At 43.5% G+C, this 27,928-nt stretch overlaps 1 protein-coding gene across 2 annotated transcripts in view; it reads left to right on the plus strand.

Moving 5' to 3' along the window:
- btaf1 (BTAF1 RNA polymerase II, B-TFIID transcription factor-associated) overlaps window positions 1-27,928 on the plus strand; it is a 67,021-nt gene that overhangs the window by 27,144 nt on the left and 11,949 nt on the right. For both annotated transcript variants that reach the window (XM_065012863.1, XM_029640897.2), the window contains 8 exons: window positions 3,394-3,637; window positions 5,703-5,887; window positions 5,965-6,121; window positions 6,384-6,493; window positions 6,890-7,091; window positions 7,597-7,745; window positions 16,319-16,471; window positions 22,215-22,336. In XM_065012863.1, the coding sequence (XP_064868935.1) occupies window positions 3,394-3,637; window positions 5,703-5,887; window positions 5,965-6,121; window positions 6,384-6,493; window positions 6,890-7,091; window positions 7,597-7,745; window positions 16,319-16,471; window positions 22,215-22,336 (1,322 nt within the window). The remainder of the gene's footprint in view (window positions 1-3,393; window positions 3,638-5,702; window positions 5,888-5,964; window positions 6,122-6,383; window positions 6,494-6,889; window positions 7,092-7,596; window positions 7,746-16,318; window positions 16,472-22,214; window positions 22,337-27,928) is intronic.

A 27,928-nucleotide genomic window follows, 5' to 3' on the forward strand; every position in this document is an offset into this window, starting at 1 on the left:
CCATGCTTCAAGATAATTTTGATCACACGGACTGGGATAGGTTTCCCGGGTAGCCTCTGAGAATAACATTGATGCTTACACGTACGCGGTGACTGAGTTCATCAGGCGGTGTGTATAGGGGTTGTTCCCACGGAGACTAAGATCTACACAAACCAGAAACTGTGGATAGAAGGCGGCAGGTAAACTAGTGGTTAGAGCATTGGACTAGTAACCGGAAGGTTGCAAGATCATATCCCCGAGCTGACAAGGTAAAAATCTGTCGTTCTGCCCCTGAACAAGGCACTGTTCCTAGGCCGTCATTGAAAATAAGAATTTGTTTTTAATTCAGTCTCATCTGAAAGTTGTACATTCTTGGTCATCTGCACGAACCCTGGCTAACAAGTTGACTCAGCAATACAAAATTGGGTTTATTTATTTACTAAATACCTAACTAATCACACAGAATTACACATTTATTATAACTTGATTACAAATTACGTCATAAAAGAAAATGTCCCTAGCAGGCGGAACAGATGACAGCTGGTTACACAAAAGAAAAGGGGCTGGGTTTGAGTGAAGGAGCGGGAAGACTGAGGAACAAAGGGCGAAGCTGTGCTATTGTAAATACAGTATCTTATGCATTCTAAATTACTGCCCATTTGGAAAAGGAAAATGCAATAAATATTTACTCTGAGCTGCGCTTCGGTAGGTTGGTGGTAGATGTAAGGCCATGTTGCCCAACTGAGTCCTTTGAATAATGTCTCTGCTGGTAAATTGAATACGTTGTAGTAACGTCGTTGTGTGGCAGATGGGATACTCTCTGTTCCTTCCTAACCCTCGTTTGCAGCGGCTGTTGCTAACTCAACGGCTAGGAGGTATCACTTCTGTAGTGAATAAGAGTTCAAAGTTCATACCATTCGCAACCAAAGCTCACGCTGATGTTGGCTTCGTTCTGTAGTTATTATCTGAACCATTCTGACATTGGAGCGTCATCCTCGGAACAGGAGGTTATATTGTTGTCAAGGCTTTATATAGGAAGGGAAAGGAGGGCGTGTTTGAAAAGTTGTATAGCCAATGTCCCTTCACAGGGGCGGGCCACTGATTGAGTAGAGCCCTATCTTATGAAAACCCAAATGTTACATTTTAGAAGCTAAAATCACATTTCATCCCATCACGAATAATTTCATATTCAAACATTTAAATTGAACAATTCCATGTGAATCATAACTCTGTGTAGACTTTCCACTGTAGAGTTTGTCATCTTATCATAGATGAGAATGTCTCCGATGACAACCGAACTGACATCATATTCATTAAGTACCACTGCATATGTTCAATTGGTCGGTTTACCAGAATATAGTTCATTTCCCCCCACCTTCTGATCTTCCCAGAATCTCTGTTAACCAAGGGTTTTGCAAATGTAACATCAGTAGGGTTGAGAGAGGGGGGGGAAAGGGGTAAGTGGTATTTATGACTGTCATAAACCTACCCCCAGGCCAATGTCATGACACACCCTAGACCCACTTACATTTTCTTACAGCCCCAATAGATTCACAGATGATGCCATTGCACTGCACACTGCCCTATCCCATCTGAGGAATACCTACGTTAGAATGTTTATTGATTATAGCTCAGCCTTCAACACCATAGTACCCTCCAAGCTCATCGTTAAGCTCTGGGCCCTGAGTCTAAACCCCACCCTGTGCAACTGAGCCCTGTACTCCCTGTTCACCCATGACTGAGTGGCCACGCACGCCTCCAACTCAATCAAGTTGGCAGACGACAACACAGTAGTAGGCCAGATTGCCATCAATGACATCAGCCTACAGGGAGGAGGTAAGGGCCCTGGCAGAGTGGGACAAGGAAAATAACCTCTCTTGTCAACAAAACGAAGGAGCTGATTGCGGAGTTCAGGAAACAGCAGAGGGAGCACGTCACTATCCACATCGACAGGACTGCAGTGGAGAAGGTGGAAAGCTTCAAGTTCCTCGGTGAACACATTACGGTGAACACATTACGGACAATCTGAAATGGTCCACCCACACAGACAGTGTGGTGAAGGCGCAACAGCTGACGAAATTTGGCTTGGCCCTAAAACCCTCATACTTTTACACATGCACAATTGAGAGCATCCTGTCGGGCTGTATCATCGCCTGGTAGGGCAACTGCACCGCCTGCAACCACAAGGCTCTTCTGAGTGTGTGGTCTGCCCAACGCATCATGTTTTAATTTGTGAATGGTTAGATACTACTGCACTGTTGGCGCTAGGAATAAGCATTTCTCCTTAACATCTGCTAATTATGTGTGACCAATCAAATTTGATAGACTAGGTCAACTTTTATACTGTTGGGCAGCTTGTCCTTTCTGTGAGGAAAAAAATGGCCTATTCCAAACAGACTCGGGGACATTTGGGATAATGGATCCCAAATTCATACAACCAGTAGGCCTAGGCTACATCCCAAAAACGAGGCAAAAGAAAAGCTGTGGATCATGCAACAGATCAGAATGTTTTCGCTTAATGTTGCAAAACAGTTTCTTCACACAAGTGCACAAGGCATTAGGCTACGTGCAAATGTTCATTACATAATGCAATTCGCGGGGAAAACAATTTGTTTCATGTGACAGATAAATATCCCCCTCTTTCTAAATATGCAACGAGTAGCGTGGGTTGCTAATATGACTAGGATTGTGCTTTTGGCTACTGGACAATGAAGGTTGATTTTGAAAACCAATAAAATGAGGGGGAAAGGCCACTTGTTTCAATGGCATATGGGATCTTTATAAAACAATTGCCTGCAAGCTTGGTTATATTTTGGCTACTTAGAAGCAAGATAAGACATGCCTCGTGGTAAAACGTTTAAGTTTCAAACTTCATACTGTCGCCAGCTCATTGCAAAGTGGTGTGACACGTTGACTCTTGTTTATTTGCCTATGCACTTGAATTGCGAAGGGAAGCGAGCTTCAATTGACCAGTTGAGGAAAAAAATAGATATAGCTCTTTTTAATCATAGCCATGTTTCTTTTTTTTTTACACACGATTGCCTTTAGAATTGTTGTGCAATGATTGGCTTTAAGGCAAGTTTCACTCCAGTAGCAAGGAACTGTTTGAGCTGTAGCAGTGTCTCTTGTGCAAAATTGAATGGTATTTCAATAAATTAATGGGATGATATGCATTATTTCGCTATGGGATGGTTAGTTTTGTTTTTTACCAATTGACCTCTGGCCGTCTTTTTAACTGACAAAAGCCGACTAATACCGGGTAACGGAAACTCTGCCGGAAATGTTCTTGGTATCATATGGAAACAGGAATGTACCGCGTTTTGTAAATCTGTCTTGTGTTAATTAGGCACCAAATGGACAAACAGACAGGGCTAGTCCAATAACGCACTTGTTTTCTCATATCCCAATTTGCAGGCGCTGCCAGACAAGCTGAACCCGGTGGTGCGTCCTCTGATGGAGGCGGCTAAGCGGGAGGAGAATACCCTGGTGCAGGGCTACGCCGCCTCCTTCATTGCGAAGCTGCTGCAGCAGTGTGCTGGTAGGCAGCCATGTCCCAATTCCAAGATCGTCAAGAACCTGTGTTCATCGGTCTGCGTGGACCCCCTGCTCACGCCCTCCTCGGCCTGTCCGGTGTCCACGACTCAGGAGACTGCTAAAGGTATGGGATGGTAGATCTGGGTGATATAGACGGTCATATTGCGATGTCTGAAGTTGAGGGTGTGCAATTAGCATGCTGACTGCAGGAATGTCCACCAGAGCTGTTGCCAGAGAATTGAATGGTAATTTCTCTACCATATGCTGCCTCCATCATTTTAGAGAATTTGGTAGTACAGAAATTTGCTAAAAATGGCTAATCCAGTTTTTGCTTTGTCATTATGGGTGTGTTGTGGAAAAAAACAATTTAATCCACTTTAGAATCAGGCTGTAACGAAATGTGGAAAAAGTTCAGGTCTGAATACTTTTTCCAAATGCACTATATATGTATGTACAGTACCAGCCAAAGTTTGGCCATCTACGCAGTTCAGGGTTTTTCTTTATTTTTACTATTTTCTACATTCTATGGAATCTTGTAACCAAAAGTGTTAAACAAATCAAAATATATTTGAGATTCTTCAAAGTAGCCACCCTTTGCCTTGATGATAGCTTTGCACAAAGGGTGGCTACTTTCAACAATCTTAAATATCAATTGATTTATTACTTTGGCTACTACATGATTCCAGGTGTTTTGATGTCTTCACTATTCTACAATGTAGAAAACAATAAATATAAAGAAACCCTTGAATGAGTTGTATGTGTAATTGTTGTAATGATCAGGTTTCGCTGTACCATTGTACAGATTGTTAGCTTCATGCTTGAACTATTTACTCACATAAATTCTAAAACCATTTGTTCAAACGGTAAAGTACATTATCCTTATGATTATGTAATGAAAGCATCTACCTGTAGCTGTTTTCTCTGTGGCCTGCTGACTCACGAGAGCCTCTCCTTTCCGCTCCGTGCGGAGGAAGAAAAGTGTTCTGAATTTGTAATGTTTTTAAAATCAAATTGACTTAGTTGAATAGAGGAGGTTTTCTATTGGTTTTATTTATAAGCTCTACTATTTTACAACCAAGATATTTGATATGGTTTTAAGATGCAGCACATGCGAAATGCGCATTGGTGCTTTGCATAGGCCTCATTGGGCGGGAGGCTACAACTGCAATGTTTTTTGGGACTTTATAGTTACTGTTAGATTAATACATGGCTGCTAGCAGTGGCTATTATATTTAGATGTTTTGAGTTTACACTTACTCGGGTGATAACTTGGCCTATGATATTTGTGCACAAAGATGCAGGCGAGCTATATATTTTTATTTTTTTAATATTTTCTGGAGCTCTATTTTAACAGTAAAATATAACAGCCCAAATGCCTGATGAAATAACTAATTTGTTGAATAACATCTCTCGTATATTACACATTTTAATAAAGCACTCTGAGTGACTTTATAAGATGATACAAATGGTCTATATTGTGTTTACCGTTAAAAGAAAAATAATGTAATTGGTGCAACCAAATCATGGGCAGGTGCCACCAAAGGGGAGCCCTGTAATATTATTCACCACCTGAGGAAGTGTGAACTCTAAGCACTTTAACAAGCTAGCTAACTCCTATGATCCTGTTGCTCGATAGCCATGTTGGCTAATTGTTTAATCAATCAGTAATTCACGTCCTACAAAACAGTGCTAGGCCTAGGATACTTGATGTTGGCGACAATGGCGCACACTGCACCGTACGCGCATCAAAACCATACTACGCCTGTTGTAAAGTGGTACCATGAACTCAAAGTTGAGGGGCGAGAAAATAAAAGCTGTGACTCCCCTCTCATTAAGTAGAACGAGTAGTTTGAAAACAATTTTTCCCTCAATTGCATTTTGAGCAAGGGTCATATGCTTGTGCTTACCTGACTGCATCTCCTCCTCATTCGCACAGTGGGAGGAGTGAGTGGCTCGCTCACAGCAGTGGAAACGGAGAAGGGCAGATACTTTCATAGCAGGAGTCGACATGATGCGTAGGCTATTACTGTTGACCAAATAATGGTTTTAGAACAAACTGTAATTGTAGTCCCATCCTGTTTCAGTAAATGAACACAACCCAGATGAAACCCTAACGAGGTAGAAGCAACCAGAAGAGTGACTACATAAAACCCTCTTACTCACTTTGCTATTTTCTCTACCATTCCTAGCTGGCACGTCGGAGAAAGAATGCATGCACCATGTGGTCAATAAGACCAAGGGCATCATCACCCTGTACCGTCACCAGAGGGCAGCATTTGCCATCACCAGCAAAAGGGGCCCCACCCCCAAAACCGCCAAGACACCCACCACTGAACTGCCCCCCGGCAGCACCATCACCACAGACACTGATGAGGTGGGTGAAAGAGGGTGTGAACGGTTACCTGAACATTTACCTGTGACTGTTTGTTTATTTTATTTTGACTGTTTCAGAATAAAAAAACCTGTCTCGTCCAGAGAAGAGGCGCAGAGTTCTCTCTGATGACGATTGCCAGGCACTTTGGCCAGGAGCTGACAGGGTCACTGCCCTACCTGTGGGAGTCCATGGTGGGACCTCTGAGGGCCGTGGTGGAGGGCAACGAAGGCATCGGTATGCTAAAATGGCATTCTTATCCAGTGCGACTTGTTCATTGGGATCACTAGGAAAACCTTTCAAAACGCAATCTGAAAAATAGCATTTCTTATTGACAAATACAGGTAGCCCTTCCCTGTTTCAGTCCATTTGGTGCATAATGACCCAGATGTACTGCTGTTTACTACCCGCTGTCCACTTCTAGATGGGCGTCTTCATATAACTCTTGTGTGCATCATCAATGACGAGAGATTGAAGTGTATTTTTCTCTTTGTTGTAGATTGGAAGCTCCAGATGGAGAAAGGGGATGCTGCGGCCCAGGATCTGGTCAACTCACTGCAGGTCCTGGAGGTCACTGCTGGGGCCATGGCCCCCGAGCTCAAACCTCTGGTAATAGAACATGCAGACATCTCCCCAGTAGAAACACCAACTAGCCCTATTCACCAAACCACAGTGGAAGATGGACTTATCAAAGTTATTGTCTTCATTAAAAGGGAAGTTGCAAACCTTTTTTTTCAGATCTCAAAAATGTGTCTTTCAAGATGAGTCCACGTCCTTTGGCATCTGCTGTGTAGTTATAACTATATGCCTCAAGCCCAAATGAATGGTGAAGAACACCCGTATCTGGAAATAACGTGGTGGCTCGACAGAGGACTTACATGGAAACATCGGACAAACTGATTTTTGGAATGCATTTCGCTACACTCGCAATAGCATCTGCTAACCATGTGTATGTGACAATAAAATTAGATTTGATGGTCATTTCTCCCCCTCTGTGTATTTCAGTTGTTGGAGCACCTGCCCCACCTGTTCACCTGTCTGCAGCATCCGTACACGGCCGTTCGTCACATGGCGGCGCGCTGCGTGGGCGTGCTCAGTAAGATCGCTACCATGGAGACCATGCACCTGTTCCTGGAGCGTGTGCTTCCGTGGCTGGGGTGCATCGAGGACAGCACTAAGCAGGAGGGGGCCATCGAAGCCATGGCCTGTATCTTTCATACGCTGTCACGCAGTTAGACATGATCCCATACTACGTGAATGGGCAACCTACCAATATGACTTTTTACAAATAAGGTTGGAATATTATCTAGGGCCGGGAAGATGCCAGTATCGCGATTCTGGTTAGTATCGTGGCAAGGAAACAAAACACAAAGTGGCGTTAACTTCTTTAGGACGAGAGCTCTGGAAACAAACATATTGTTATCGAGTCACCCTTATTTCTTTTTAAGGACCAAAGATTTGGGTTTTGCTTTGTATTCATTTTTGCTATGGAAAAAGAATTGCGACACTGGTATCGTCTTGGCCCTACTTTTATCGAAAGTGACTAACAGTACATTGAGTGCATACACTTAAGTAAATGTGACCCCAGCGGGAATCGAACCCAAGACCTGATGTAACTGAAGTGTTCGGGGTTCACTATGGGTCTCATGACACCAAAGAAGTGGGTGTCATTGTCGTGTGGTTTGTTGTCCTTGACCCCTTGGCCCCCGCAGGTGTAATGGAGCAGTTGGATGTGGACATCGTGCCATACATTGTGCTGCTGGTGGTGCCGGTGCTGGGCCGCATGAGTGACCCCAGTGACAGCGTCCGTTTCATGGCCACGCAGTGCTTCGCCACCCTCATCCGCTTGCTACCCCTGGAGGTAAACGCACACAAACCAATGCACAACATTATTTACTACATTACAGAATAATAGTGAAGATGTATGGAATCATGTAGTAACCAAAAAAGTGTTAAACAAATCAAAATATATTTGAGATTCTTTGAAGTAGCCACCCTTTGCCTTGACAGTTTTGCACACTCTTGACATTCAACCAGCTTCGAGGTAGTCACCTGGAATGCGTTTCCAACTGTTTTTAAGGAGTTCCCACATATGCTGAGCACTTGTTGGCTGCTTTTCCTCCACTCTGGGGTCCAACTCATCCCAAACTCAATCGGGTTGAGGTCGGGTGATTGTGGAGGCCAGGTCATCTGATGCAGTACTCCATCACTCTCCTTATTGGTAAAATATACATTACACAGACTGGAGGTGTATTGGTTCATTGTCCTGTTGAAAAACAAATGATAGTCCCACTAAGTGCAAACCAGATGGGATGGTGTATCGCTGCAGAATGCTATGATATCCATGCTGTTTAAGTGTGCCTTGAATTCTAAATAAAATCACTGGCAGTGTCACCAGGAAAGCTCCACCACCTCCATGCGTCACGATGGGAACCACATGTGGCGAACATCCGTTCAACCTACTCTGCGTCTTATAAAGACACAGCGGTTGGAACCAAACATTTCTAATTGTCACTCAGACCAAAGGACAGATTTCCACCGGTCTAATGTCCATTGCTTGTGTTTCTTGGCCCAAGCAAGTCTCTTCTTATTGGTGTCCTATAGTAGTGGTTCCTTTGCAGCAAATCCACCATGAAGGCCTGATTCAGTCTCCTCTGAACAGTTGATGTCTGTTACTTGAACTCTGAAGCATTTATTTGGGCTACAATCTGAGGTGCAGTTAATTGCTGATTTGAGGCTGGTAACTAATTAACTTATCCTCTGCAGCAGAGGTAATGCTGGGTCCTGTGCGGTCCTCATGAGAGCCAGTTTCATCATAGTGCTTGATGGTTTTTGCGACTACATGAAGAAACTTTCAAAGTTCTTGTGTAATTTTCCAGATAGACTTCCCTTAAGTCCATCCTTACTTTAAGACATTATTAAGCCGAGCACAGCTCAAATATGGACTTGGTCTTTTACCAAATAGGGCTATCTTTATACCACCCCTACCTTGTCATAACACAACTAATTGGCTCATACGCATTAAGGAATAATTCCACAAATGTACTTCTAACAAAGCACACCTGTTAATGAAGCTGGTTGAGAGAATGCCAAGAGGGTGCAAAGCTGTCATCGAGGCAAAGGGTGGTTACTTTGAAGAATCTCAAATATAAAATCTACAGTGCCTTGCGAAAGTATTCGGCCCCCTTGAACTTTGCGACCTTTTGCCACATTTCAGGCTTCAAACATAAAGATATAAAACTGTATTTTTTTGTGAAGAATCAACAAGTGGGACACAATCATGAAGTGGAACAACATTTATTGGATATTTCAAACTTTTTTAACAAATCAAAAACGGAAAAATTGGGCGTGCAAAATTATTCAGCCCCCTTAAGTTAATACTTTGTAGCGCCACCTTTTGCTGCGATTACAGCTGTAAGTCGCTTGGGGTATGTCTCTATCAGTTTTGCACATCGAGAGACTGAAATGTTTTCCCATTCCTCCTTGCAAAACAGCTCGAGCTCAGTGAGGTTGGATGGAGAGCATTTGTGAACAGCAGTTTTCAGTTCTTTCCACAGATTCTCGATTGGATTCAGGTCTGGGCTTTGACTTGGCCATTCTAACAACTGGATATGTTTATTTTTGAACCATTCCATTGTAGATTATGCTTTATGTTTTGGATCATTGTCTTGTTGGAAGACAAATCTCCGTCCCAGTCTCAGGTCTTTTGCAGACTCCATCAGGTTTTCTTCCAGAATGGTCCTGTATTTGGCTCCATCCATCTTCCCATCAATTTGAACCATCTTCCCTGTTGCTGAAGAAAAGCAGGCCCAAACCATGATGCTGCCACCACCATGTTTGACAGTGGGGATGGTGTGTTCAGGGTGATGAGCTGTGTTGCTTTTACGCCAAACATAACGTTTTGCATTGTTGCCAAAAAGTTCAATTTTGGTTTCATCTGACCAGAGCACCTTCTTCCACATGTTTGGTGTGTCTCCCAGGTGGCTTGTGGCAAACTTTAAACGACACTTTTTATGGATATCTTTAAGAAATGGCTTTCTTCTTGCCGCTCTTCCATAAAGGCCAGATTTGTGCAATATATGACTGATTGTTGTCCTATGGACAGAGTCTCCCACCTCAGCTGTAGATCTCTGCAGTTCATCCAGAGTGATCATGGGCCTCTTGGCTGCATCTCTGATCAGTCTTCTCCTTGTATGAGCTGAAAGTTTAGAGGGACGGCCAGGTCTTGGTAGATTTGCAGTGGTCTGATACTCCTTCCATTTCAATATTATCGCTTGCACAGTGCTCCTTGGGATGTTTAAAGCTTGGGAAATCTTTTGTATCCAAACCGCTTTAAACTTCTTCACAACAGTATCTCGGACCTGCCTGGTGTGTTCCTTGTTCTTCATGATGCTCTCTGCGCTTTAACGGACCTCTGAGACTATCACAGTGCAGGTGCATTTATACGGAGACTTGATTACACACAGGTGGATTGTATTTATCATCATTAGTCATTTAGGTCAACATTGGATCATTCAGAGATCCTCACTGAACTTCTGGAGAGAGTTTGCTGCACTGAAAGTAAAGGGGCTGAATAATTTTGCACGCCCAATTTTTCAGTTTTTGATTTATTAAAAAAGTTTGAAATATCCAATAAATGTCGTTCCACTTCATGATTGTGTCCCACTTGTTGTTGATTCTTCACAAAAAAATACAGTTTTATATCTTTATGTTTGAAGCCTGAAATGTGGCAAAAGGTCGCAAAGTTCAAGGGGGCCGAATACTTTGCAAGGCACTGTATTTAGTTTTTTTTTTTTTTGGGGGGGGATACTACATGATTCCATGTGTTATTTCATAATTTTGATGTCTTAACTGTTATTCTACTATGTAGAAAGAGTAAAAATGAAAAAAGGTGTCAACCTTGACTGGTACTGTAAGTCGGTTGTCATTGTAATAAATAAGAACAAATTCTTAAACTGGCTTGCCTAGTTAAATAAAAAACACTTCAGACCCTTTACTCCGTACTTTGTTGAAGCACCTTTTGGCAGCGACTACAGCCTCGAGTCTTCTTGGGTATGGCGCTACAAACTTGGCACACCTGTATTTGGGGACCTTTCCCAAAGCTACACCCGCGTTGTCCTGTTGGCAGGAACCTTCGCCCCAGTCTGATAACCTGTTCCACAGTGCTCAGGACTTCATCAAAGAGCTCGCTGTACTTTGCTCCGTTCATTTCCCCCCCCTAAATTCTGATTAGTCTCCCAGTCCCTGCTGCTGAAAGACATCCCCACAGCATGATGCTGCCACCACCGTGCTTCATTGTGTAGATGTTGCCAGGTTTCTTCCAGACCTGACACTTGGCATTTAGGCCAAAGAGTTCAATCTTGGTTTCATCAGACCAGCGAATCTTTATTTTCATGGTCTGACAGTCCATGGGTGCCTTTTGGCAAACTCCAAGCAGGCTGTCTTGCCTTTTACTGAGGAGTGGCTTCCGTCTGGCCACAATACCATAAAGGCCTGATTTGTGGAGTGCTGCAGAGATGGTTGTCCTTCTGGAATGTACTCCCATCTCCACAGAGGAACTCCGGAGCTCTGTCAGTGACCATCAGGTTCTTAGGGACTTCCCTGACCAAGAACCTTCTCCCCTGACTGCTCAGGTAGGCCAGCTCTAGGAGTCGTGGTGGTTCCAAACTTCCATTTTAAGAATGATGGAGGCCACTGTTCTTGGACCTTCAATGCTGCAGAAATCCTGTCTCGGAGCTCTACGGACAATTCCTTCCACCTCATGGCTTGTTTTTTTGCTCTGAGATGCACTGTCAACTGTGGGACTTTAATAAATTTTAAAAAGTGTGTATGTGTGTGTATATATGAGGCGCTACCAGGAGACAGGCCAGTACATCAGGAGATGTGTTCCCTTTATTTTTTTGAGCAGTATATATATATTATATCAAAAAAATAAAGGGAACACTAAAATAACAAATCCTAGATTCTCTTAAAATTCTCTTAAAATGCCTTCACTTGAAAACCTAGAGAAAAAAAAGCAGCAATAGTTCTGTTTGTCCACTTTGAGAAGCCGTAGCCAGTATATACACTGCTCAAAAAAATAAAGGGAACACTAAAATAACACATCCTAGATCTGAATGAATTAAATATTCTTATTAAATACTTTTCTTTACATAGTTGAATGTGCTGACAACAATCACACAAATTATCAATGGAATTCAAATTTATCAACCCATGGAGGTCTGGATTTGGAGTCTCACTCAAAATTAAAGTGGAAAACTACACTACAGGCTGATCCAACTTTGATGTAATGTCCCTCAAACAAGTCAAAATGAGGCTTAGTAGTGTGTGTGGCCTACACGTGCCTGTATGACCTCCCTACAACGCCTGGGCATGCTCCTGATGAGGTGGCGGATGGTCTCCTGAGGGATCTCCTCCCAGACCTGGACTAAAGCATTCGCCAACTCCTGGACAGTCTGTGGTGCAACGTGGCGTTGATGGATGGAGCGAGACATGATGTGCTCAATTGGATTCAGGTCTGGGGAACGGGCGGGTCAGTCCATAGCATCAATGCCTTCCTCTTGCAGGAACTGCTGACACTCCAGCCACATGAGGTCTTGCATTAGGAGGAACCCAGGGTCAACCGCACCAGCATATGGTCTCAAGGGGTCTGAACATCTCATCTCGGTACCTAATGGCAGTCAGGCTACATCTGGCAAGCACATGGAGGGCTGTGCGGCCCCCCAAAGAAATGCCAACCCACACCATGACTGACCCACCGCCAAACCGGTCATGCTGGAGGATGTTGCAGGCAGCAGAACGGTCTCCACGGCATCTTCAGACTCTGTCACGTGCTCAGTGTGAAACTGCTTTCATCTGTGAAGAGCACAGGGCGCCAGTGGCGAATTTGCCAATCTTGGTGTTCTCTGGCAAATGCCAAACGTCCTGTACGGTGTTGGGCTGTAAGCCCAACCTCCACCTGTGGACATCGGGCCCTCATACCACCCTCAGGGAGTCTGTTTCTGACTGTTTGAGCAGACACATGCACATTTGTGGCCTGCTGGAGGTCATTTTACAGGGCTCTGGCAGTGCTCCCCTGCTCCTCCTTGCACAAAGGTGGTAGCGGTCCTGCTGCTGGGTTGTTGCCCTCCTACGGCCTCCTCCAAGTCTCCTGATGTACTGGCCTGTCTCCTGGTAGCGCCTCCATGCTCTGGACACTACGCTGACAGACACAGCAAACCGTCTTGCCACATCTCTCATTGATGTGCCATCCTGGATGAGCTGCACTACCTGAGCCACTTGTGTGGGTTGTAGACTCCGTCTCATGCTACCACTAGAGTGAAAGCACTGCCAGCATTCAAAAGTGACCAAAACATCAGCCAGGAAGCATAGGAACTGAGAAGGCGTTTGTGGTCCCAGCCTGCAGAACCACTCCTTTATTGGGGGTGTCTTGCTAATTGCCTATAATTTCCACCTGTTGTCTATTCCATTTGCACAACAGCATGTGAAATTTATTGTCAATCAGTGTTGCTTCCTTAGTGGACAGTTTGATTTCACAGAAGTGTGATTGACTTGGAGTTACATTGTGTTTGTTAGTGTTCCCTTTATTTTTTTGAGCTGTATGTGTGTATATATATATATATAGTACCAGTCAAAAGTTGAGGTGTGTGTAAAAATAATATACACACATATATATTTTAAAAAATATATACACACACATACTGCTCAAAAAAATTAAAGGGAACACTTTAACAAACACAATGTAACTCCAAGTCAATCACACTATATATATATATAATTTTATTTATTACACACATGACAGTTGTGCTTTTTCAAATCATGTCCAGTTGAATTTACCACAGTTGGACTCCCAAGTTGTAGAAACATCTCAAGGATGATCAATGGAAACAGGATGTACCTGAGCTCAATTTTGAGTATCCTAGCAAAGGGTCTGAATACTTAAGTAAATAAGGTATTTCTGCTTTATTTTTTAATACTTTTGCTAAACATTCTAAACCTGTTCACTTTGTCATTATGGGGTATTGAGTGTAGATTTGTGAACAAAAAATAATTCAGGTTAGAATATGGTTTTAACAAAATTTGGAAAAGGTCAACGTCTGAATACTTCCTGAATGCACTGTATAATTTCTTAACCATGGGCAAAATCGACATGGGAGGTTTACAGGGATATTGGTATCCACAGTACTCAACCAGTTTTTTTTAAATACATACATTTTTTTACATAAATGCATTAATTTAAGCTTAAACTGCAGTGTTCTCTGCCTTGTGGGAAAAATGTCATATTACAGGATATTGGTTTCAAAGTTCGCTTAAACACTACAAAATTGTCACTACAATGCCGGTCCCTGACAGTTTGCAAACCCCTGATCTACAGTTGTTTCCTACTGCACAATATGGTCAATTCTATTTTGTCATGTAGAAGGCAGTTTAGCTCATTGTTGTCCTATGCTGAATAGTGAGGCTGTATTTTATATGACGGTCATTTGGAGGATGTCTCCTTCCGTTTTGATTGCAACTTGGACCTGTGTCAGTTCAATTAGAGATTAAGTGGGAGTAATGAATCCGGCACACTGCAGAACTGGACAACTCAATGTCATTACTTTCCATACCAAGATGTACATTGTTGACTCATACAGTGCGGCAAAAAAGTATTTAGTCAGCCACCAATTGTGCAAGTTCTCCCACTTAAAAAGATGAGAGGCCTGTAATTTTCATCATAGGTACACTTCAACTATGACAGACAAAATGAGAAAGAAAATCACATTGTAGGATTTTTAATGAATTTATTTGCAAATTATGGTGGAAAATACGTATTTGGTCAATAACAAAAGTTTATCTCAATACTTTGTTACATACCCTTTGTTCGCAATGACAGAGGTGAAGACTTACAGAAAACGATTGACAAGGTTTTCACACGCTGTTGCTGGTATTTTGGCCCATTCCTCCATGCAGACCTCTATAGCAGTGATGTTTTGGGGCTGTTGCTGGGCAACACAGACTTTCAACTCCCTCCAAAGATTTTCTATGGGGTTGAGATCTGGAGACTGGCTAGGCCACTCCAGGACCTTGAAATGCTTCTTACGAAGCCACTCCTTTGTTGCCCGGGTGGCGCGTTTGGGATCATTGTCATGCTGAAAGACCCAGCCACGTTTCATCTTCAATGCCCTTGCTGATGGAAGGAGGTTTTCACTCAATCTCACGATACATGGCCCCATTATTCTTTCCTTTACACGGATCAGTTGTCCTGGTCTCTTTGCAGAAAAACAGCCCCAAAGCATGATGTTTCTACCTCCATGCTTCACAGTAGGTATGGTGTTCTTTGGATGCAACTCAGCATTCTTTGTCCTCCAAACACGAGGTGAGTTTTACCAAAATGTTATATTTTGGTTTCATCTGACCATATGACATTCTCCCAATATTCTTCTGGATCATCCAAATGCTCTCTAGCAAACTTCAGACGGGCCTGGACATGTACTGGCTTAAGCAGGGGGACACGTCTGGCACTGCAGGATTTGAGTCCCTGGCGGTGTAGTGTTACTGATGGTAGGCTTTGTTACTTTGGTCCCAGCTCTCTGCGGGTCATTCACTAGGTCCCCCCGTGTGGTTCTGGGATTTTTGCTCACCGTTCTTGTGATCATTCTGACTCCACGGTGTGAGATCTTGCGTGGAGCCCCAGATCGATGGAGATTATCAGTGGTCTTGTAGGTCTTCCATTTCCTAATTGCTCCCACAGTTGATTTCTTCAAACCAAGCTGCTTACCTATTGCAGATTGTCTTCCCAGCCTGGTGCAGGTCTACAATTTTGTTTTCTGGTGTCCTTTGACAGCTCTTTGGTCTTGGTCATAGTGGAGTTTGGAGTGTGACTGTTTGAGGTTGTGGACAGGTGTCTTTTATACTGATAACAAGTTCAAACAGGTGCCATTGATACAGGTAACGAGTGGAGGACAGAGGAGCCTCTTAAAGAATAAGTTACAGGTCTGTGAGCCAGAAATCTTGCTTGTTTTGTAGGTGACCAAATACTTATTTTCCACCATAATTTGCAAATAAATGAATTATTTATTTAGGTTTTTCTCATTTTGTCTGTCATAGTTAAAGTGTACCTATGATGAATATTACAGGCCTCATCTTTTTAAGTGGGAGAACTTGCACAATTGGTGGCTGACAATACTTTTTTGCCCCACTGTATGTAATATTTAGGAGGCTTGTCTTTTGCACCTGATATTATTTGTTGCAACATTTTATAGCCTTTTCACACCATTGTGCTGAGCCAATTCGTATTGTGCGCAGATTTTATTTTCTCATTTGTCCTTTCCAGCAAGGTTCCAGCAGCTATGGTGGATGCTAAACCAGGCCAGCAAAGTATATTTGGGCTTGGTTTGGCTTAGGGGTGTGAAAGGGGTCTGAATTTATCGGCCTCAAACTCTTATTTTTTAGGCTGGTATCCCGGACCCTCCCACCATGTCGGATGATCTGATTCGCCAGAAGGCCAGAGAGCGTCACTTTCTGGAGCAGCTGCTTGACAGCAGGAAGCTGGAGAACTACAAGATTCCTGTGCCCATCCAGGCTGAGCTCCGCAAGTATCAGCAGGTGTGTTTGCAAATCTGTTTACACGTCTGTCTTTTTACTTGTCTGTTTTATTGATCCATCTCTAACACTCATACATAAAACAATCGGTAGATCCGCTTTTAGCCCTTGACTACATGTGCACTGTCAAACTACTGCAAGCTGCACCTGGCGCAACTCACACATTGCCTGTCCTTGAGGAACATGTAGGCTGCATCTTGCTTCCTACCCACTCATGCTGCACAAATTTAACACACTTGACTAATGCAGAACTTTGAACTCTTAATTTACTGTTCAGCAAAATGATTTCCAGACAGGATACAGCACTTTACAAAGAGATACCGGTGGCTTGCTAGTTAGTTTTATGTGAATGCTGAATGTAATTCTAGCTAGCTAGCGTACAGCTGAAGCTAACGTCAGTACTCAACCCCAGACCTTTATTTGTGATATTGCAAACATGACGCTGATTTCACTGGGGTAATTAACGTATCATTCCCTTGCCGAACTGCCAACATGTCAATCGCCTACAATTGGTGACAGATTGTAATGCTAATATAAAAACTCTGCATAAAAACAATATCAAATCAAACTTTATTTGTCACGTGCTGAATACAAGTGGCGACTTTACCGTGAAATGCTTACTTACAAGCCCTTAACAAACAGTGCAGTTCAAGAAGAGTTAAGAAAATATTTACCAAGTAGACTACAATAAAAAGTAACACAATAAGAATAATAATATCGAGGCTATATATAGGGGGCACCGGTACGGAGTTAGTGTGTGGGGGTACAGGTTAGTTGAGGTAATTTGTACATGTAGGTGGGGGTGAAGTGACTGCATAGTTAATAAACAGCGAGTAGTAGCAGTGTACAAAAGGGAGGGGTCAATGTAAATTGTCCGGTGGCGATTTTATTAATTGCTCAGCAGTTTTATGGCTTTTGGGTAGACGCTGTTGTGGAGCCTTTTGGTCCTAAACTTGACACCGGTACCGCTTCCTGTGCGGTAGCAGAGAGAAGTTTGACTTGGGTGACTGAAGTATCTGACAATTTTATGGGCTTCCCTCATTCCTCTGCTTATTACATAGGTCCAGTATGGCAGGAAGCTTGGCCCCCCTGTTCGCACTACCCTCTGTAGCGCCTTACGGTCAGATGCCGAGCAGTTGCCATGCCAGGCAGTGATGCTCTCGATGGTGCAGCTGTAGAACCTTTTGAGGATCCGGGGACCCTGCCAAATCTTTTCAGTCTCCTGAGGGGGATTAAGCATTGTCGTGCCCTCTTCATGACTGTTTTGGTATGTTTGGACCGTTCGGTGATGTGGACAATAAGGAACTTGAAACTCTCGACCTGCTCCACTACTGCCCCGACGATGTTAATGGGGGCCTGTTTGGCCCGCCTTATCCTGTAGTCCGCGATCAGCTCCTTAGTCTTGCTCACATTGAGGGAGAGGTTGTTGTCCTGGCACCACACTGCCAGTTCTGACCACCAACCTACAGGCCGTCTCGTCGGTGATCAGGCCTACCACTGTCATCAGCAAACTTAATGAGATGTTGGAGTCGTGTTTGGCCACGCAGTCGTGGGTAAACGGGGAATACAGGAGGGGATTAAGCACATACTCCTGAGGGGCCCCAGTTGTTGCCGCCTCTTACCACCTGGGGGCGGTCTGTCAGGAAGTCTGGGATCCAGTTGCAGAGGGAGGTGTTTAAGTCCCAGCGTCCTTAGCTTAGTGATGAGCTTTGTGAGCACGATGGTGTTGAAAGTTGAGCTGTAGTCAGTGAACAGCATTCTTACATAGGTGTTCCTTTTGTCCAGGTGGGAAAGGGCAGTGTGGAGTGCGACTGCATCTGTTGGGGCGGTATTGGAGTGGGTCTAGGGTGTCGGAGGATGCTGTTGTGAACCATTACTAGCCTTTCAAAGCACTTCATGGCTACTGACGTGAGCGCTAAGGGGCGGTTATCATTTATGCAGGTTACCTTTGCTTCATTGGGCACAGGGACTATGGTGGTCTGCTTGAAACATGTAGGTATTACAGACTCAGTTGAGAGGTTGAAAATGTCAGTGAGCGACTTGAGTTGATCCGTACATGCTTTGAGTGCACGTCCTGCTTATCTACATGGCCCTGCGGCTTTGTGAATGTTGACCTCTTTAAAGGTTTTGTTCACATCGGCTACCGAGAGCATTATCACAATCATCCAGAACAGCTGGTGCTCTCGTGCATGCTTCAGTGTTGCTTGCTTCGAAGAGAGCAAAACAGGCATTTAGCCTCACTGGGCAGCTCATGGCTGGGTTTCCCTTTGTAGTCCCTAATAGTTTTCAAGCCCTGCTATATCAAACGAGCGTCAGAGCCGGTGTAGAATCTAGGTCCTGTATTGAAGCTTTGCCTGTTTGATGGTTCATCTGAGGGCATAGTGGGATGTCTTATAAGCGTCCGGATTAGTGTCCCGCTCCTTAAAAGCGGCAGCTCTAGTCTTTAGCTCGATGCGGATGTTGCCTGTTATCTAGGGCTTCAGGTTGGGATATGTACGTACGGTCACTGTGGGGACTGTTGTCAATGCACTTATTGATGAAACCTATGACCTGAGGTATACTCCTATGTGCTAGCAAAACAGTCCTGTAGTGTATCATGTGTGTCACCTGACCACTTCCGTATTGAGTGAGTCCTCAAACTTCCTGCGTTAGTTTTTGCTTGTAAGCAGGAGGATAGAATTATGGTCAGATTTTTCAATTTTTTAAAATTTATTTTACCTTTTATTTAACTAGGCAAGTCAGTTAACAAATTCTTATTGTCAATTACGGCCTAGGAACTGTGGGTTAACTGCTTGTTCAGGGGCAGAACGACAAATTTGTACCTTGTCAGCTCGGGGGTTTGAACTTGCAACCTTCCGGTTACTAGTCCAACACTCTAACCACTAGGCTACCCTGCCACCCCTAAATGGAGGGCTTGCTTTTGTCTAACCAGGTGTGATTGTCGGATTTGTGTTTATCGTCGAAGGAATGAGCATTACACCTAGGCCTGTACTCTGGAGCGGGAACGATTTGGAGGTGGCGGGTCCGTCATGGTCTGGTGGTGGTGTGTCACAGCATCATCGGACTGCGCTTGTTGTCATTGCAGGCAATCTCAACGCTGTGCGTTACAAGGAAGACATCCTCCTTCATGTGGTACCCTTCCTGCAGGCTCATCCTGACATGAGCCTCCAGCATGACAATGCCACCAGCCATGCTGCTTGTTTTGTGCATGATTTCCTGCAAGACAGGAATGTCAGTGTTCTGCCATGGCCAGCGAAGAGCCCGGATCTCAATCTCATTGAGCACGTCTGGGACCTGTTGGATCGGAGGGTGAGGGCTAGGGCCGTTTCCCCCTTCCCCCACACAGAAATGTCCGGGAACTTGCAGGTGCCTTGGTGGAAGAGTGGGGTAACATTTCACAGCAAGAACTGGCAAATCTATTGCAATGAGGAGGTGCTGCACTGCAGTACTTAGTATCTGGTGTGGCCACCAACTGCATTGACTTTTGATTTTGACCTCCTTGTTCAGGGACACATGATTCCATTTCTGTTTGTCACATGTCTATGGATCTTGTTCAGTTTGTCTCAGTTGTTGAATCCTGTTTTCATACAAATATTTTCTCATGTTAAGTTTGCTGAAAATAAACGCAGTTGACAGTAATATGACTTTTTTTTTTGCTGTTTTTATATATATATATATATATATATATATATATATATATCAAGAGATAATTTTTAAATAAATGTATTCAGACCCTTTACTCTGTACTTTTGTTGACGCACCTTTGGCAGCAATGACGACCTTCAGTCTGCTTGTGTATGACGCTACAAGCTTGGCACACCTGCATTTGGTGAGTTTCTCCCATTTGTTTTCTGCAGATCCTCTCAAGCTCTGTCAGGTTGGATGGGAAGCGTCGCTGCACAGCCATTTTCAGGTCTCTCCAGAGATGTTCGATCGGGTTCAAGTCCGGGCTCTGGCTGGGCCACTCAAGGACATTCAGAAACTTGTCCCGAAGCCACTTCTGCCTTGTCTTGGCTGTGTGCTTAGGGTTGTTGTCCAGTTGGAAGGTGAACCTTTGCCCCAGTCTGATCTCTCTGTACTTTGCTTGGTTCCCCTTTCCCTTGATCCTGACTTGTCTCCCTGTCCCTGCTGCTGAAAAACATCCCCACAGCATGATACTGCCACCACCATGCTTCACCGTAGGGGTGATATTGGCCAGGTGATGAGCGGTACCTGGTTTCCTCCAGATGTGACACTTGCCTTTCAGGCTCAAGGTTAATCTAGGTTTCATCTAGGTTTTTTAATGTTCCGAGAGTCGTCTAGGTACCTTTTGGCAAACTCCATGCAGGCTGTCAAGTGCCTTTTTTTACTGAGCAGTGTCTTCTGTCTCGCCACTTGGTGGAGTGCTGCAGAGATGGTTGTCCTTCTGGAAGGTTCTCCCATCTCCAGAGGAACTCAGGGTTCCATTGGTTTCTTGGTCACCTCCCTGACCAAGGCCATTCTCCCCCAATTGGTCAGTTTGGCCAGGCAGCCAGCTCTAGGAATAGTCTTGGAGGCTCCAAACTTCTTCCATTTAAGAATGATAAAGACCACTGTCCTTGGACCTTTAATGCTGCAGAAATGTTTTGGTACCCTTCCCCAGATCTGTGCCTCAGCACAATCCTGTCTCGGAGCTCTACAGGCAATTCCTTCGACCTCCTGGGTTTGTTTTTCCTCCGACATACACTGTCAACTGTGGGACGTTTTTATATAGATGGGTGTGTGCCTTTCCAAATCATGTCCCATCAATTGAATTTACCACAGGTGGACTCCAACCAAGTTGTAGAAACATCTCAAGGATGATCAATGAAAACAGAATGCACCCGAGCTCAATTTCGAGTCTCACAGCGAAGGGTCTGAATACTTATGTAATTAAGGCATTTCTGTTTATTTTATCTGCTAAACTTTCTCGCTGTCATTATGGAGTATTGTGCGTAGATTACTAAGGATATACTTTAAAACAATCCATTTTAGAATCAGGCTGTAACATAACAATTTGGAAAAAGTCAAGTGGTCGGAATACATTTACATTTACATTTAAGTCATTTAGCAGACGCTCTTATCCAGAGACTTCCCGACGGCACAAATTATTCTGAAGGTAACCTGGATGTATTTGCAATTCTTTTTAGATTATTTTGTGCACAGTAAAAAAATAAATAATGGTAAATGTTACCTATTCAGCACTTTCCACTTCATTTTTAGTGTCATTGTTTTTTTGCAAAGCTCTACAAAAAGGGATTGCTTTTAAATGCTGCAGGGATGTCGGCTGCTGCTGACAAATTACTTTTTGGACAGAACAAATAAAAAAAATTGTAGAATTGATGGGCTTGTGTACTCTGCTGGTATCCTGCTGAGCCAAACATCTATCTCTCTAGTGTAATGGAACCCTGCAGAGTTTTGGAATAACTTCTGCTGGTCAACAATGGATAGGACTACGCTCAGCTTTTATACCCCAGCATAAACTCATCTAGACTGGTGCAAAATAAGCCTGCCACTGTGACATTCAGTGTTTTTGATTAGTTGTTTGGGAGACAAAGTGATTTGTGCAGTCCGACTTCTATGTAGTCCATCTCGTACAATCAATATAAGCACGGTGAAGATGTTTGCGTGAATCCTTTGACTCACAAACGCAGTGCAACAGCTCATTGCATCCCATGGTTGTCTGCTCTGTCATAGCTAGTATGTAAAATGATTTGATGGACAGTTTCAATAACTTTGATCTCTCCAGGACGGAGTGAACTGGCTGTCCTTCCTGAACAAGTACAAGCTCCACGGTATTCTCTGTGACGACATGGGACTGGGCAAGACCCTGCAGTCCATCTGCATCCTGGCCGGGGACCACTACCTCAGGTACTGAACTGCATGACCATACACTACTTACGTTCTAGGCCGACTATATTGCAGTTGTGCTGCATTTATCAACAAATGGTTGCATGTCATCACCTGCGCAGTTCGGCATCATATTGCTATGTCAGAATGTGGTAAGGTGATATGCTAAATACTAAGGAGGTGCCTCTTTCCTTTTCAAGACCATGCCTATCTAGATGCATGTGCTCAATACGATACAGGAACTATGTTTTTTAGTTTGAAGCGTTTCGGTTTGATTAGAGAACGATATGATTCAATACATTAACATTTGTATGTTGAATAATTTGTTGAATAACCACAATTTACCATTATAAATTAACCTGCTGCTGATATGGCGCTCATGAGCTGGGCGTTTCGTGTGGGAATTATGCATGTGTATGGACTATATAGGGAGCTGAGTCACAAGGGAGAGTAGGTATCTATCAGCCCTCGACCAGATTAGGGGGTAAATGTAGCCTATAGTTTTACTCCCCCACTAATTAACTTGTAATTTTAGCAAATTAAGTAACACATAAAAAAATGTGTACTTTTTTTTTATTTAACTAGGGAAGTCTGTTAAGAAAAAATTCTTACTTACAATGACGGCCTACCCTGGCCAAACCTTCCTCTGACCTGGACGACGCTGAGCCAATTGTGAGCTGCTCTATGGGACTCCCAATCACTGCTGGTTGTGATACTACAGACCCAGGTTCGATCCCGGACTGTGATGCAGTGCCTTACACTGCTGCTCCACTAATCTCTGAATTAAGTGTTTGAGCTAGTAATGTATCAATATTTATCGTTTACAAATTACAGATGAAACAATTTTAATATACAGCACAACTTTGGATTTCACCCCATCTCAAAATCGAATGGTTTTGACCATTTGGAAGTCTTTGCAGAGTGATCTCCTCTGGCTTCGGCCATGCAGTGCGCCTCACAAACGTGATCGCTGTCCTCGTTATACAGGGAAAGTTTCTTTCATAGTACAAAATTACCATATACACATTGTACCATATACACATTGCAAAAATACCAAAACTATTGCTCATGGTGAATCTGAACAATAAAATCAAATATATTGTAAGCCCCATTTTCAACAGCACATCAAAGAATTCACACCCCTAGACTTTTTCCACATTTTGTTACAGCCTGAATTTAAAATGGATAAAGTTGATTGTTACTGGCCTACACACAATACCGCATAATATCAGTAATTGACTCAAAACATTTCATTAATTTCTAAATGTCTATATTCAAATCAAACTGTCATATGTGCCGACTAAAAGTGTGGACTTTACCGTGAAATGCTTACTTACAAGCCTATAACAGTGTAGTTCGAGAAAAGTCAAGAAAATATTTATCAAATTAAAATAATAAAGTAGCAGAATAAAATGACGAGGCTATTTATGTGGGGTACTGAGTCATTGTGCATTTAGGGGTGACTGCATAAATAATAAACGTGAGGAGCAGCAGTGTACAAAACAAATGGAGGGGGTGTGAATGTAAATAGTCCGTTGTGCAGCACTCTTATTGCTTGGTGGTAGAAGCTGTAAAGGAGCTTTTGGGTCCTAGACTTTGCACTCCGGTACTTCTTGCTGTGTAGTAACAGAGAACAGTCTATGACTGGAGTCTGACAATTTTATGAGCTTTCCTCATTCCTCTGCCTATTGTATGGATGGCAGGAAGCTTGGCCGTACGCACTACCCTCTAGCGCCTTACGGTCAGATACCGAGCAGTCTCCATACCAGGTGGTGATGCAACCGGTCAGGATGCTCCCGACGGTGCAGCTGTAGAACTTCTTGAGGATCTGGGGACCCATGCCAAATCTTTTCAGTCTCCTGAGGGGGAAAAGTTTTTGGTGCCCTCTTCACGACTGTCTTGGTGTGTTTGGACCATGATAGTTTGTTGGTGATGTGGACACCAAGGAACTTGAAACTCTCGACCCTGCTCCACTACAGCCCCATCTGTGTTAATGGGGGCCTGTTCGGCCCGCCTTATCCTGTAGTCCACGATCAGCTCCTTAGTCTTGAGCACATTGAGGGAGAGGTTGTCCTGGCACCCCACTGCCAGTTCTCTGACCACCTCCCTATAGGCGGTCTCATCGCTGTCGGTGATCAGGCCTACCACTGTCATCAGCAAACTTAATGATGGTGTTGGCATCGTGTTTGGCCACGCAGTTGTGGGTGAACAGGGAGTACAGTAGGGGACTCAGTACACACCTCTGAGGGGTCCCAGTGTTGAGGATCAGCGTGGCAGACATGTTGTTGCCTACCCTTACCACCTGGGGGTAGCCTGTCAGGAAGCCCGGGATTCAGTTGCAGAGGGAGATGTTTTAGTCCCAGGGTCCTTAGCTTAGTGATGAGCTTCGTGGGCACATGGACTGGGGACTGGGCACAGGGACTATGGTGGTCTGCTTGAAACATGTAGGTATTACAGACTCGGTCAGGGAGAGGTTGGAAATGTCAGTGTAGACACTTGCCAGTTGGTCCGCGCATGCTTTGAGTACGCGTTCTGGTAATCCGTCTGGCCCTGCGGCTTTGAATGTTGACCGGTTTAAATTTCTTGCTCACATCGGCTACCAACTTATCACAGTCATCCAGAACAGCTGGTGCTTCAGTGTTGCTTGCCTCGAAGTGAGCATGAAAGGCATTTGGCTCATCTGGTAGGCTCACGTCACTGGGCAGCGCGTGGCTGGGTTTCCCTTTGTAGCTCCTAATAGTTTTCAACGTCTGCCAAATCTGAGTGTCCGTGTAGTAGGATTCAGTCTTAATCCTGTATTGACGCTTTGCTTGTGATGGTTCGTCACATATCCGGACGCTTATAAGAAATCCTGCTGAGTGTCTCGCTCTTTGAAAGCGGCAGCTCTAGCTTTTAGATCGATGCGGATGTTGCCTGTAATCCATGGCTTCTGGTTGGGATATGTACTTACAGTCACTGTTGGTACGATGTCATCGATACACTTATTGATGAAACCTATGACTGAGATGGTATACTCCCAATGCCATTGGATAAATCCCGGAACATATTCCAGTCTGTACTAGCAAAACAGTCCTGTAGCATCCGCGTCATCTGACCACTTCCGTATTGCAGCTCAGTTGGTTAGGAGCATGTGAAATGTCAGCCATCCTCTTCGGCGCCATCAACCTTTCCAAGGCAAGCCTAAATATTTTCCTAAAGTCACAAGTTGCATGACTTCGCTCTGTGTGCAATAATGGTGTTTAAGGTGACATTTGAATGACTACGTCTCTACCCCACACACACAATTATCTGTTAGGTCCGTCAGTCGACCAGTGAATTTCAAACCATTTCAACCACAGACCAGGGAGATTTTCCAATGCCTTGCATGGTTAAATAAAAAAGCTGACATTGAATATCCCTTTGAGCATGGCACAATTATTAATTACTCTTTGGGTGGTGTATCAATACACCCAGTCACTACAAAGATACAGGCGTCCTTTTGAACTCTTGTCGTCGGAGAGGAAGGAAACCGCTCATTGATTTCTCCATTAGGCCAATGGTGACTAATGGCTGGGATAGGAGAACTGATGGATCAACATTGTAGTTACGCTACAATACTAACCTCATTGCCCAAGTGGAAGTAAGCCTGTACAGAAACAGTCTTCCTGCATCCTGTTTGCAACAAGGCACTAAAGTTTTTAAAAAATGTGGCAAAGCATTACATTTTCGTCCTGAATAAAAATGGTTTGGGTTCAATCCAATACAACAGTACCACTCTCCATATTTTCAAGCATAGTGCTGGCTGCATCATGTTATGGGTATCCTTGTAATTGTTAAGGACTAGGGGAGTTAGCACAGGCAAAATCCAAGAGGGAAAACCTGGTTGTCTGCGATGAATTCTTCTTTCAGCAGGACAATTACCTAAAACACGAGGCCAACTCTACACTGGAGTAGGTTACCAAGAAGATGGTGAATGTTCTTAAGTGGCAGAGTTGACTTCAATATGCTTGAAAATCACTGTCTAACAGTGATCAACCAATTTGACAGAGCTTGAAGAATTTTCAAAAGAATAATAGGCTAATGTTACACAATCTAGATGTGGAAAGCTCTCGTAGACTTACCCAGAAAGACTCACAGCTGTCATCACTTCAAACATGTATTGACTTGGGGTTGAATATTTACTGAATCAAGATTGTTTATATTTTATTTTTTACAAATGTTAGCATTTTTCTTCCATTGACAGAGTATTTTGTGTAGATTGTATTTAAAAAAAAAAAAAAAAAAGACATTTGAATCCCACTTTGTAACACAACAAAATGTCAAAAGTATAGGGTTGTGAATACTTTCTGAAAGCATTGTAGATGACAACCTAGTAAATTACGTAGGTTGTCACTAGGGCTGTTGCGGTGACCGTTAATCCGGTCACCACTGTTTAGTCATGGTAACTAAGCGCTGATTTTTCTGATGGTCAGTAGCCTACTGCCTGGTACTCGGGACGCTGTTGTCCCTCTTATCACTCTGACATCAATGCAAATGTAATCAAATCTAAACACTTCATGAGAGCTCATGTTGCGCAACATTTCTATTGGCTATGCAATTTTGTGAGAACTGAGTTTTGATCGCCTCTATTAAAAACCGGATCCCATCAGCTTTCTATAGGCTAGGCCTACTATATTGATCAACTTTACTAATATTAAGCACGTGTTACAAAGCGACACAATGAGTATAGCTTACCTGGCATGAAAATGAACCACAGGGAAAGCATCCTCCCGCCGTTCCGAGACAGGTGCATGTTACTGGTCCATTCTAAATCAAAACTAATTTCACACACATTTTGTATATATCAAGAATAGCCTGATGGGTGACTATATTAGCGTATCACTTGTGAATGATGCCCAGCTTGTATGTAGTAAGGCAAATACCGCATGCCATTTTGCTGCCTTTTTCAAATCCTATTCACACACCTCATGTAGCCTAGCCCATAGGCCTGTATGTTTTGATAAGGCTTGTATCATAACTAAAGTGTCCAAAACTTAATTTAAGCACATTGCACTGGTTGTAAAGTGGATTAGACTGGCATACATAGGTAGCGCGTGAGTCAAGTTTGGGGAAGAATTTATCATACAAATGCACCTTTTTATAATAAAGCATTACATGCATAATCGATTTTGCCGTCACTTTTGAGATATGGTGTTTTGCCTACTGCTGTGTGAGCATTGCTGCGCTTATCAACAAACGTTCTGCGCTGTTGCATCAGCCTCATTGCTTTTAAAGGTCTTGACGCTCGTGGTTAGTAACTTGGCATCTATCGCATCCCACAACCGTCCCAGACTATGTTTTGGAATTTTTATTTCTCGCACAGTAGGACAAGTTGCCCAATAGAATGGGCTAACTTTTGTACTATGGGCAATAATAGATTGACATAGGCTTTTGCTGTTCGTTAGGCCTATTTATCTTGTTGGCTGACAAAGTAAATCTGGACAGTTCTTCCAACATCTTCAATATGCACCTCGTAATTCGATAATGACGCGCGCAGTTGCATCCCCGACCATGTCTGTGTTTTGTAGCATGTGAGAAGGACCCGACTACATGCCAGGCATTAGCTAATAAGACTTGAGATATGTGAGCGGAGCA

Source organism: Oncorhynchus nerka, linkage group LG28 (assembly GCF_034236695.1).
Source record: "Oncorhynchus nerka isolate Pitt River linkage group LG28, Oner_Uvic_2.0, whole genome shotgun sequence".
Lineage (NCBI taxonomy): Eukaryota > Metazoa > Chordata > Actinopteri > Salmoniformes > Salmonidae > Oncorhynchus > Oncorhynchus nerka.